This window comes from Apostichopus japonicus, chromosome 15, assembly GCF_037975245.1.
Source record: "Apostichopus japonicus isolate 1M-3 chromosome 15, ASM3797524v1, whole genome shotgun sequence".
Classification (NCBI taxonomy): Eukaryota; Metazoa; Echinodermata; class Holothuroidea; order Aspidochirotida; family Stichopodidae; genus Apostichopus; species Apostichopus japonicus.
In genome coordinates, this window is record NC_092575.1 from 16,828,331 (window position 1) to 16,841,934 (window position 13,604).

Consider the following 13,604-nt stretch of genomic DNA (forward strand, 5'->3'; position numbering starts at 1 on the left):
ATTAATGTGCGCGCGAAATCAATTCTGATATGTAAGTTAACAATTCAACACGATGATTAGACAATATCAGTGTACGTAACACTTCCACGCCACGTTTAACCTTTTGAGAGAAAGATCAAGTATGACCCTTTAAAACGCTCATGAATCAACAAGGCGGATTTATCCACTATATAATTTAGAAAAAAAAAGGAAAAATACATATGATATTATTAGACTATTATTAATATCAGCTGTATATATATATAAATACGGAGTACTGTATTAGAAAATATAGTGGAATTTTCGTTCCCCCTGGGTCCTTCGTTAGCAATACTTGACAGTGGAATGAAAAGTACAAAATCAGTATATTTAGCCCCACTCTGCTAAAGAAAATTGATGAAAAGTACCTTCTTAAATGTTTTTACGCTCTAATGTATTCCCATACATTACAGTGGGTTAGCTTGGACAAATTGAAATGTCTCCTTGAGGGAAAACGACTTCTCGTATGGCATTAAAAACGTTTTTGAAAATATGAACATGGTGACCATATTTTGGTTGACTTTCTAGCATATTTGGTGCGGCAATACTGATGACGTTTTAGACATACAGAATACATTGGAGAATTTCAAATTGACGGATTACTGTTCCATCTGGTGTAAATTGATCATGAAGGTATTCGATATAGTTTAGAATAAATCCATCTCGGCGTAGACTGGATCCAAGCCGGTCTGCATTTATGTACAAATGATCCAATCACAGACAAAACAGTACTTTTTCAGAGACCACCCACACGAGTGGAGTTTTATCGAGTTATTATGTCATTTGTCGATCATGTTGGAAACTAACATTTTTTTTTGTCTACATTTTTTTTCAATCATTGGACTTAACTAGATTTATTATAGACAACGTGGCAGAAATATGCGCACAGTATGCATGACGAAAGCGCTGGTATGCGGTCTATGCAATATACCGCGATAGGTTGTAGGCGTTGAGATGATTTCTAAGAGTCTAAGACGCTTTCTCATTAGAGTTTGACGTAAGTGTGAACAGGATGGGTGGGGAGTAAACTTTACGGTAGCACCGCTTACCGGTATATTCTGGTCATTCATTTTGGACTACGGCTTGCTCTTAGGCCCCAACCCCACCTCCCCTATCTAGCTAGTTCCTCTCCATGCATCTGTGTCTGCTATCCTACCGTAATGAAAAGGTTACGCAAGGATACGAAGTTCCAATATGATGATATTGTTTCCGAGCAGTGTTTGCCAAAACTGGAAACTATCATTTCCCTCAATCTAGTACAAGAAACTTGCAGGACCTTCTATCGGTTAACCTCAGCTATAGCCGGTGTCCAATAAAGGTGTCCGATATTCCCACACTCCTCCCTCTGGAACGTTCTCTTTCCGACTCTGGGATCCGTGCGTGCGTCAAATACTATCAGTACGTACACTAGACTATAAACAACTTTCAATTGAACCCAATGCCCCCCCCCCCTTCTTACCCCCTTCCTCTTGCACTCCACCTCCCCATCGCATCTCCTCCCTCTCTCCAGCCCTCCAGGGGTCAATTTTCACTTGTAATTCCTAGATGATTACCCTCCCCATTCACCCGATCCAGCCCTCCAGGATAAAGTTTCCCTAGTACCTTTTTGTTGACCATAGTCACCCAGAATACTGTTGCAATGATGTCATAATAAATTAACTATGACTTACCTGTAGTTACTCTGAGGCACTGGTGGAGGATGATGATTGTACGGCAAGGCAGATGAGATTCCGTTTCCATAGGTCATCCCAGAGACCAATAAAGGCATCCAAAGTGATATAAATATTCCAAGAGTGAACCATCTCCATATTTCAGGTACATAACAACTGTGACATATTTCGTGATACTTCGTCGGGGAAGCCATGATATTTGCCAAACCTTATTGTTCAAGGTTGAGTTCCAGAGACAAATAGTAAACACCCAGTTTTGACGGGAAAATAGATAGTGTAGAAAAAGTGTAAGGATGTGTGAATTCCGACTATTTATATAGGCCTATACACTTGATCTCTTCAACACCTGTTGAGCTTTTTGGATAAACTGTACGTACGTTGAACTGCCAAGTAATAAATTTATTGACAGTGAATGACACTTTAACAAATTCGCTGTCGTTTGGAAATTTGTTAATAGAGACTATATAATTTTATCTTCAAAATGAGAGGTACATTGATTGGTTAGACTCACACTGTGATTTTGTAACAACAGATAGCTCAAATCTCGAGGTTCCTCTGGCAACAGTGAAAGACATCAACAATTACTATCAAGAACAAGACATTGACGAAAAAGAAGTCCCAAGAACAGAAGAAGAAAACGGAACGAAATTTAAACCCTCAAGAGGTTACTGGCAGGGTACTTTGTTCTCATTGACTGTGATAGATTCACGTCATTTCATCAATACTAACAGTTTCAATGAGATCATAAATCCAGCACTTGTAACGTGATAGTCAACCAATTGAATCAAAACCGTCTCGTCTTGAAAAGAAATAGTGTAACGACTTGTAAACTTTCCATGAAAACTTGGAATTGCGCTGCAGGGAGACACTGTATGAATACCGTCGTTCTTCACCGGTGAGTAAACGGTATTATAGAGAGTTATGCAGCATGCCCTTTCAAGATACGCTATTGGTTGTTTAAGTGTTCGGTGGTTGGTGTATAGTCAGTTCCACGAGGGAGGCGAAAAGAATATGAGTTTATCGTTCCCGGTTGGTCCTCCTCACAGATGTTTCCTATTATTGTTTCCTTGTCGGATCTAACCCCCCTAATATAACTAGCGATTGTTAATCAATTCAAAAGAGACGCATTATATATATACAAGTAAACACACAGACACACATATATATACAATACACTCACACACTACGTAGAGAAAGACGCGAATATCAAAACTTAATCAAAACGCAATGTATGACAACAGAGAAATTGTAAACTGCAAGAAAATAAATGAGGCAAAGCTGCCCACCGCTGTGTGACCAAAACCCAAGCAACAGCAAATTGAAAACCCGTAAAAGACGTGCCTTCGTATTCTACGAGTGAACTGAACAAAAATGCTGGTCTTGAACTAACCAGTAACACGATAAAATGGCAATCACGGAACGGCGATCGGTGTCGGTGAACATAGACCTGTCGTTGAAATATTGGGAACTAGACATGAGAGCTTTTGATCCCTCGTATTTGAACCCTCTCACCGTTTTTTTTTCTTTTCATTTTTTTATTATTATTATCTAATTGTGCATCTAAGATAGATTATGTGATTAAGATCAACAACGAGTTTGGTTGGAAAAGGTTTCTCTGTCAATCAAAACTGTGATTGGTTTAAGATTCTGTTGGCTCGAGGCTCTCTCGGCCAATGGAAGCTCGAGTTTCCGAAGGGGTTGTATACTCGGTTGTATATACACAAATTGTATACCGAGTCTGTATGGTTAGATGAACCGTCTGCTTGCAGTCGATTGACATAAACAGTATTTAAATCGTAGCGTCAACTGCAGCGATTTATTACGCTAAATACTATACATTGCCCCAAAACGTTTCCTGCGATGATTTCCTTGAATGGGGGGGGGGTGACTATGTAGAAGATTAAAGCAATATGATGAGTGTTTTTTTTTAGGAATTCATTGACACCGTCTAAAGATACATTCTTGTAGCTGAAGTTGTTTGCTTTAACACATTTTGGGGAAATTTAGGTTCGAAATTACTCTCCGTATATAATTTGTATGTCAGAGAATTCCTATAATTTGGTGACATTTTACGAATGCCAACCGGCGACAGCAGAGTGACTGATATCGTCATGTTAATCGAACTGAAATTGTTTTTGTTTTCTTGATAACTAAAATCATTTTATCCCCAGAGGAAACTAATATTTCTACAAAGAGTTGCAATTTGATGAAACTCTAAATAGGCCTACCGAGAACATTGACAGCTACGCCAACATTCGATATGTATAACATAAATTAACATAAAGGATTATATAGAAAACTTTAAAAAAAAACTTCTGGCACCGGAATATCCCTTTAAGCACCTTCAGCGTTCTTATTCAACAATGGTTCTTGGCTACAACTTATAGGCTGCACATATATATTGAGATAATCAGGGCATTTTCGAAATGGTAGAGCAAATCAAACTGTGGATCCAAACTAGTATCCCCTCCCGCTCTCAGTTCGCCCCCCCCCCCGTCCCGCTCTTCCTTTCCCAACCCCTCCCGGACACACGAACAGCAACTTTACCCGCGATGGACTCAGACATCTAGTTTCAATTCAACCAATATCATAAAATACCCTATATTCACATATTCGACATTGAAAAATGACAGATTAATCCGGGGATGACGTTGGTTTCCTCGTTACCGACCCGCAACATTCCCTCTCCCATCCCCCCCCCCACCCAACCCACACACCTGGGAAAGGACTATTGAACAGCAATGACGTAGGTTGTATATATTTTAAAACTTCAGTCGGTTTCAAAATTGATCAGTAATCGTTTTACTTTCCTTCATGGTAAGGTTGATTACACTGGCGTAAACAACAAGACCGAAATCGAATAATCTATATAGGTGTTGTCAGACAAACTACATCCGTCAGCAGGTATGATGTTGAATGAAACGTTGTAGCTTAGTTTAGCTCTGATCAAAGTATATATCATTTATATCGTGCATATAGGTCTGACGGATTCTGACGGATTTTGCAGGAATCTCGGTACTAAGCCTAATTTAAAGTGAATCACTGTATATCACCTCCTCAAAATAATGTCAGGATGGTCGAACGTTGTAATATACTGTAACTTATTGCAGTACTGCATCCCTCAACTAATTGCTGCTACCCTCAGGTTAGGTTACCCCGTCCCTCCCACCCCTCCTCCACACACCACGTGACCCCCCCCCCCATCCCGATACAATGCGGTGTTGTTAAACACTCCTAACTGCCGCGGCCCATGATATGACAGATATAACGACGTCAGTCATACAGATAAATGTGTGAACATTTGAGCATGCGGTACCCTATAGAAGGGGCTGAGGGGAGGGGGGGGGGTAGGCGATATACATGCATGTTAGAGGATGTTTGAAGGGGGAGAGGGACTGTGGGGAGTTTAAGGTGGCAACACAGAGTAGGCTACGCTCTAAAGGAAGCCAGTATAAGTATATGTATTCCATTGGAATATGTTTGCGCCAGTAAGACGTCAGTGCGTCAGTACAACTGTTTGTTGCCTAGCGACCATTATATGAAAATAGTCCCCCAATACCGGTGACCTATGAGTACTATCTTATCCATCGAGGGAGTTTTTTAGGGTCCGCCGACCGTTAGGAGATCCGTGAAAATTGTGTCTCTCTCTCTCGTACTCTCTTATTCCTTTTCTTGTTCAGTGGGGGTGGTCCGTTGAGGGCACAAGGGTGCGCAAGGAGTCCGCGAGAAGGGAGTCCATAAAATGCCAAAGGGACAAGCTAACAGTTTAGTGACATATACCGTTATATACAGTGTAAATTCCGTGTGTCATCTCAGGGAAAGGAAACGACGTTTCCCCATCTCATCTCCAAGCACGGTCGTGATGAGGCCACTATAGTGATGCTCCCTTTTTCTATGGAGGGTTGTGAGTGAACACGTTTTTAAGTTCTCCCAACACAGGCGCGTAGCCAGGAATTTGCCAAGGGAGGGGCGAACCTGTAGGCAAACTATCAGAGCCGTAGATTCTGTATTGAAAACTATCTAAGCGTAGCGCCACCATAAGTTGGCGCTACGCGTACAAGAAAATTTTGGCTGAAAATGCCTCCCAGATCGCTGGAAATGGCACTTCCCAGGCCTTGTAAGTTGCATCTAAGCTTGAAATTACCAGCGATATCATAATATAACGTACAAACAAATATGCTCAAGGGGGGGGGGGCGGTCACCCCCTTCGCCCTCACCCACCCCCCATCCCTTGGCTAAGCGCCTGTCCCAACGGATGTGGGGGTGGGTCTTTATGGATGAAACAGAAAGTGCTTGAGAACCTAAGATCTATATATGACTACTCTCGTAGATTCTAAGAGGACCTACCATCCTTTAAGGCAAAATGACTGACGTATCTGGGATGTCGTTAGACCTCCTGTCTATTTTCGAGACCCTTCTCTTAAGCTCACTGGAGATGTTTGGTAAACATTATTGCCTCTGTTTATAGTAAGAGGCCGCAAACCCGATGTAGAAACTTTTAGACAAAATGATTTATATCTGTGTTGCGTGAAAGCGATGACTTAACGGAGGTGGAAAAAAGTCGGTAAAAGAACCATGTTGCTTCGAAGTTGTATCAAAAGTTCAAACGATGGAATGTTTAAGGATGCCTTTAGGCAGAATTTAGTTTTGATATGTCATACGGTCGTCCAAGAAAAAAAGAACAGTTTTAGTGCTAACAAATGTTTTCATTGCTGTTCTGGCTTTCAATTTATTCAGCTGTGATGCTAAATCTCTACAATGCTCCTTTAAGCTTAAAATTGATGATGACGTCGGCACATCGATGCAGTCCTTTAATGTTAATGTTAACCAATAACTACTTAAATAAATGCTACACAACTCAACCAAAACATGTTCTTTCAATTGTTATAAACAAAAAAACAGCAAGATTGATGATCAATTGTTCTGGACAAATATTTAATGCATGCATTGTAAAACACCCATTTGAGGCCATCGAAGTCTTTACGTTTTCCTGTTGCGTTTTGCAACTGAGGAAGTGGCCTAATTATCGGTGTCTTAAAACAAATTCATGAGCCTCAGATGTTTAAAGGGACACTCTCCTCAAAAATTACAAGATGTATAGAAATACAACCCGGACTGCTAGTGTTTTTATTTTACATGAATTGCCCATAAAGTCATCTCAGTTTTAAAGTACTGTTTATCTTAGACGATGGGACAAGGGGATTCGAAAATCAGCAAATCAACAGCTTGATTTTGGTACATTTTTTCGATAAACATGCCTACTTATACGTATTTCAGCCCAATAACTTGAAATGTAGTTGATTAGCTTCACTTGCTGAAGTTTCATTTCAGAGTTATGAAGTTAAATTGAAACTATATAAGTTATTTTCCATTGTGTTTAACACTACTATGAAATGTGTCCAGTTGACGGAAATGTTAAAAAGGAAAATCGAATTAATTATTAAGTTTTAACATTAATTTATTATTAACATTCATTTTGGTGCAGGTTTTCGCAGTTTCATCTAATGGCAATCTCATTTTTTGAACATAACTTAGAAAAGTTGGGTTAGAAATATTTCACCTGTCTGCTTTAACTGTTACGTGGGTTTATTTCAATCAGAAGTTCCGTACCATTCTACCTGGTTGTATAAGTACAATTTACATTGTTTATCCATTCTCAGTGTCACGAATGGTTTGCAACGTCAGGGTCCCATTACATATTAATTCCGATGGATTGAAGCCTCGATCGGAGTAAAGGCAGGATAGAATCCATGGCTGCAGTGTGGCGCTGGGATCGGAGAAGACCACTCTCTTGAAGGTGGCTCGGGAATCTTCCACCAGGGGGTGTGAGGGAGGGGGGAGTTGCCACTTGAGGTATATTGAGCCTATAAATTAGGTCTGAGTGCAAGATACTATACTTTTAATATCTTCTTGAGGGTTGAGTGTGGGGATGCATACCCACCTAGCCCCCCCCCCACCCTGGAAGGATCGTTCTTCATGTCATGCCTCTGGGACGGAACAAGAATATTGACAGACATGACCAAACTAAACCTATCAGAACCAATGATGAATTACACATTTTTCATCGGTCTTACTCAACCGTGACTGAAAAATATTCATTGGGCCGACAACTTAAAGTCAATGTCGTCTTCCGGGAAAACAAGGTTATCTGACCTTTTTTTTAGAACAAGAGGCAAATTACGGCGATTTATTAACTCGACCCTGATTTGCGAGATGTACATTATAGTGGGGTGCAAAGCATATATGTTGTTAGCTTTAGTGTCGTAGCATGCATGAAAAGTTCCAAACCATTTATGTTTCGTATATTTTTTACAGACAATGTCGTTGTATAACAGATGATCAGTGAAATTCACTGTTTCTCCATGCACCTTCAAAAGAATTCTGGGGGGGGGGGGGGTGTTGGTCATTTCAGCCCGTCGGAGACAGGCACGTATCCTGAACAGTGTCGGGATGATCTTTGCGTTCATTAGCCCATCTACTCAATCTACCTTAATTTGGAATGTAGTGTATAGCTTGCATTTCGTGTTGGCTTGTAATTTTCATCGTTACCGTATGACCCTGTCGTGTTACATAATCACATATGGGTACAGGAGCCAGGATTATAACAAGAAAAGGTGTGACTCAGAGACGTTGACAAAGACTCCCATGTTGGGGCGGGGGGGGGGTTGGGGGGTTGGGGTGCTCACCCAGAGAAGTTTGAATGAAATCTTAGACGTGGAAATGGAGCAATAATTAATTTCCAATTGTGTGTGTGTGTAGTGTGTGCTTGACGGGGGAGGTCGTAGGTCCAACGTTTAATATATGCTGTGAGTGCAACTACTAATTGTTTTCACCACATTCACTACGATTTGACCTCGGGTCGGTCACCAAAAAAAAAAAAAAATAACCGGATGATCGACTGAGAGCATATTGTTACTTCTATGGTAGTATGATACACAGGAAATGTTGTGTCCGGCTACAAAGTTAATTATGTTTAATAGCAAACCATTGAATCAATTTATCATCGCAGATTATCTGTCACGATTTGTCTTGTTTTGTTCTGTTTAATTGTTCGTTTAAAGGCAGAGTATCGTTTTCACAAGGTTTTTACAAATTCAATGCTGTCAATGACGCAACTTGACATTCGTTACCTTTAAATCCATGGATTCACCTTGTCAAAGTTCATGGAATCGGAGTCGTTGTATCACCTTGTGGTTAATGCCTATTTTCTTGCCCATTGTCCTAATTGTCCACAGTTTTGACATCCATATGTTGCATTCCTATACAGGGCGTGTCTATCTTACCAAATGACAAGTCTTACCAAATGACCATACCAAATGACCAAGGGGCCGGGCCATCTGACAATAGCCACTTGACATGTGTGTGTCATCCCCTTACTCCCTATATAAGTTTGCCTCTACAGAAGATCAACATGGCAACGTTGTTTGGTCTTTGATAAGTTGACTGTAGAATATCACTGCCTGCAAAATTGCAATAAGATTGATATAAGAACGACCCCCCCCCCCCATCATTTTCTTCAACATAGAGAGTCATGTATAGTACAGAGGGAAATACTCTGTGTACGTATATAGAGTTATATTAATATTGGGAAATGTGATATAGTGGTGATAAAACGCACGGGTTATTATTTTGTTAGTACAAACCTAGCAGCTCGGCATGTGTGATTGGGCAACTGGGTGGGACAGCACGCTCTCTCATAGCCGCAAGATGTCGGCTCAACGGGGTGTAGAATTGGCCAGACGGAAAAATTATTTGTCAAATGAATGTTTGCCAAAGTACTGTCGATTTGGCAATCAAAATGAAGTCAACCAGTACAATATAAAGTAGATTTTTTATTTCCGGTATTTTTTACAATATACGCAAAACGCACTTTCAGATTGAGCATATAGGCCTATGCGTTAGGATAGGATATATACTATTTGCATACGGGTCCGCATAAAGGCGTACAATGAGATAAGCAGGTTATTTAGGCGTACAACGCCTTATATGTAGACGTATATAATTATCCTACAGATATAGCATGTATGCCTTCATATATATATAGGCTAGAGCTTTCGTATATGACCTATAGATAGCCTACATGAGGAACTAACTGCTGTTCAATACGAATGATCATCACTACAGGGACTAAGGTTACATAACTTTCACTACAGGTGCAGAATTGGGGAAGGAAACTATTATTGTTATTAATTAAGTTTTTAACATCTGTAGCTTATGAAATCGGCACTGTTTGAGATCATAAATTAACACTGAATTGTGATTGGAAGGAAGTGTATTATATTGGCTAGGTTGTTATGAATGCTCTCAATCGTTTTAGGGGTGGGTCGTGGTCGGGAGGAGCGGTCGGGATGGCGCTAAATATAAACGGGAAACCAAATGGAACCATTCCGAATTCAAGTGTGCCACATGAGTTAAAAGCAGACAGAATCCGATCGGTTTAGTGTATGTGTATGCGTATGAAGGTGTGTGTGTGCAGCGTTTGTATTTCGTTCGTTCTCAATTGACAAGTTATATTTTGATCTGCAGATCGCTGTGCAATAGAGTACGTCGACAATCCGTCCTTTTAACGGCTTAATAATAAATGGCGGCGCCATTGATTTAGCGTTTACTCGGCCAAATCTTCCATCTTGACTTTTCTTTAGCACTAAAATAAGTAACAAACATATTTTTGATCATCGTCAGATTCAAATCTCCCCTCCCCCTCCCCCTCCCCCTCCCCCTCCTCTCCCCCTCCCCTTCATGCCATCATTGCGATAAGGTACAATGTGTGATATATACCAAGTGATACGATACGGACCTGTCCTACGCATGGAACTGAAGACGTAGTCAAAATCTGTCTTTCAATTGGTTGGGTGCGCTATTTCGACATGACGTTGTCTTAGCTGTAACTTTCCGGAATGACAAAGGACAGGTACGGTATGTCATTTATAATGCTAAGCGTTAGACACATTTTGCCTGCTCGCGCTGCGGAATATTCTTGTTTCACCCAGGATTTTCTAAAATGCCTTAAATCACCTTCAATCCTCCAGATTTATAGACCATTAGTAGCTTATTTCGTTCCCTTTAACATCCAAGCAAAAAAAAAAAAAGAATAACGATGACTCAGAAATTGTACAAAACAAATCAACACAGTAGGTGGTCACTTAGGGGCTATGTTTCAACAATGGTTAGAACCTTTGAGGCGGACGGTGCACTTGATTCAAATTGTGGTGCGATACCTAGTCTCAGAGGGACACAAAAGTATACAGCAGACAATGTTCAGGGGCAGAGGGAGGGGGCACAATTTTCGACCTCTGAATGTCATCTATCTGATCTCTTGTGAGTCCAGTATGTTGGTGAAACTAAAACCATCACCCTCAAGAAGCGGTTCTATGGCCCCAGATCCACAGTCAACTCCATGAAGACTTAGACCCCGGTTTACATGACTAACCTTTCTTCTGCTCCCCCTTCCTTCTCCCCTCTGTTTACCCCCTCTGTCGGCCTCATCTCGTAGCTCTCTTCCACTCCCCCTTTTTTTCTCCACACTTTTCTGTCTTTGTCCTTCTCTAGTTTTCTCCCTACCCTCTTCCCTTAATCCTCTCTTTGTTCTTCCATAGTTTATCTCCTACCTCTCCTCTTCCCCTGTTGGATTCTTTCTTCTCTCCATCCGTTGTCTACTAATCCTTGCGTTCACCCTGCTTATTAACCTGTCTGTTTTCTGTGTGTGTATATTTGTTACTGTAACTTGTCATTCAGCCTCTGAAGAAGACCCTGGCAGGATCGAAACGTCGGGCCCTCTTACTTTTACATATTTAAATATGACTCAAAATCGATGTCTTATGAGCCTCGTCAAAATCCTTATATATTTTGTGTAAGACTATTAATGTCTTTTGTCGAAGTATGATCTGTTAGTTAAAGCAAATAAATTCACCGCAGATGAAGATTTCGCTACAATCCTGATGGTGCCAAATGCATCGGAAAAAAACTTCTTCAAATTTTACGTGGTTTTTTTCCACGATTAAACATTTTATTTAAAAGTAAAATCTACCACCAACCGGAAGATCCCTTGCTAGTACGTGGATAAACTTTGCACGGGAAAGACACATTTGCCTTTTACTTGCATTATTGCATAAGCATCCTATATCATGTGGAGGTATAGGCTGTGATGCATTGAGCGTATATTACTGCTGAAACAATATGCATTATGCTTATTTTCTTTTAAATATCAATTACTTACATACCCTTGACAAAATGGCCCGACGATTGATTACTTTATAGCAATTAAAAATTGACTATAAACATTTGCACTAATTGAAGTCCAATTGGGTGAAAACATAAACACCTGTACTATATAGATAACAATAATATTAATGATACAATTTATAAGCGAAAACTACAACAACAAAAAGTTCATCAGCGCTGTACAAAGAAAATAGATTAACTCTCCTTTCTGAAATATGACCTACAAATTGCAGTCTGTTAAATATATCTCAGTGTATGAATGGAGAAACACCACTGCTGAATAGTTGTGGTTTGACAACGTGAGTAATACATATATAACTACATATTTTCGTCGCGAAAGTAAGGGTAAATAATTCAAGTTGGCCCGGCCTTAATTATCATATGGTATCTTAGAAATGAAGTGTACGTCCCACGCAACAGAGTATTGCGGAACCGCCGGAATTTGAAAATGTTGCTACCCAAAGAGACACAGAGAAAACAACTGCTGGAAACCTTGTCTCATCGCTATGAACATTCGATGTTCCCTTTACAGGTAAACATGAAACTCATGAAACAAACATAAGAAGTGAACTGTGTGGGGCGGGGGGGGGGGGGGAGAAAATAAAAGAAACAAGCAAATACAGATGAAAACATAAATAGTTTCGCTACGGTATTGTGTGACAATCAAACATATATAATTCTCCATTTTTGTTTTTGTACGAAGTATAGAGTTACATGTATCATTGACATAACTGAAATGGATTTTTTTTTAAACTTACAGCTGTCACTTGTTCGATCATTACTTACTATAATAGCATGTCCGGACAATCATGCAGAGATTCGCTATATATTATCAGGGAACTGTTCCCTGATATTATCTGTTTAAATTTGTTCATGTCAGTGAAAAACAAATCTTGTCCCATCATAAATAATATATTCAAGATAAAAGTGAAGTTTAATCCAATATTCAATTAACTTCACAGCACGTGGTTGTCGGTCTAAACGTTGAAGTATGTCAGCTTCCATGGAGTGTGGTCATAACGCACACTATAGGATTCTCTTTGTCAATTTTGCTGTTATAAATAGCAAACATAAAGCCAGTTTAAACAATATGTAAGTCACAGTCAAAGAGTCTGAATGAGGTTTCTCGTGTACGAATTTTGAATATTGCTGTTAAACTGTACATGGATGGATATTCAAATAGTTTGAAAATGTTGTGAATATGTGTGTGCGTGTTTGTGGATGGGAGGGGGCAGTGACTTGCACATGATGGTGTGGACATCGTAAATTCCCCTTACTGACCGCCGGGAAAGGGGCATAAACCTTTACGGAAGGGCTGCAGAGCAAAACGAACGATTTTCATAAAGGAACTTGGCGCTGTGGCCGGCTGATGCCGACTCTCATGAAAGAGGTTCTGGGTTCAAAAAAAAATTACAAGTCAAGATGTTCAATAGTGCATCCTGATGCATACTTAGACTATAAATTAGGTCTATAATTAGCTTGGCAACTTAATTACCCCTAAATTTCGAAGAGCATGGTCGAAACTTGAGGGTTAAAAAAAGAAAAGAAAGGAAAGTAACAAATCAGGAAAAGTTGACATGAAATTGAGATAAAATAGGCTAGCTATAGTCGTACTATTGGCATTAGGCTATTCGAAATACCATAAAATATCAAAATATCCAGCAAACTTTGTTTGAGACAATAGTCCGAACGTTT

At 40.0% G+C, this 13,604-nt stretch overlaps 1 protein-coding gene across 1 annotated transcript in view; it reads right to left on the minus strand.

Moving 5' to 3' along the window:
• LOC139981057 (uncharacterized) overlaps positions 1–3,192 on the minus strand; it is a 63,945-nt gene extending 60,753 nt beyond the window's left edge. Inside the window, exon 1 of the mRNA XM_071993195.1 lies at positions 1,689–3,192. Within this exon, the coding sequence (XP_071849296.1) occupies positions 1,689–1,882 (194 nt within the window). The 5' untranslated portion in view covers positions 1,883–3,192. The remainder of the gene's footprint in view (positions 1–1,688) is intronic.
• Positions 3,193–13,604: the final 10,412 nt, after the last annotated feature.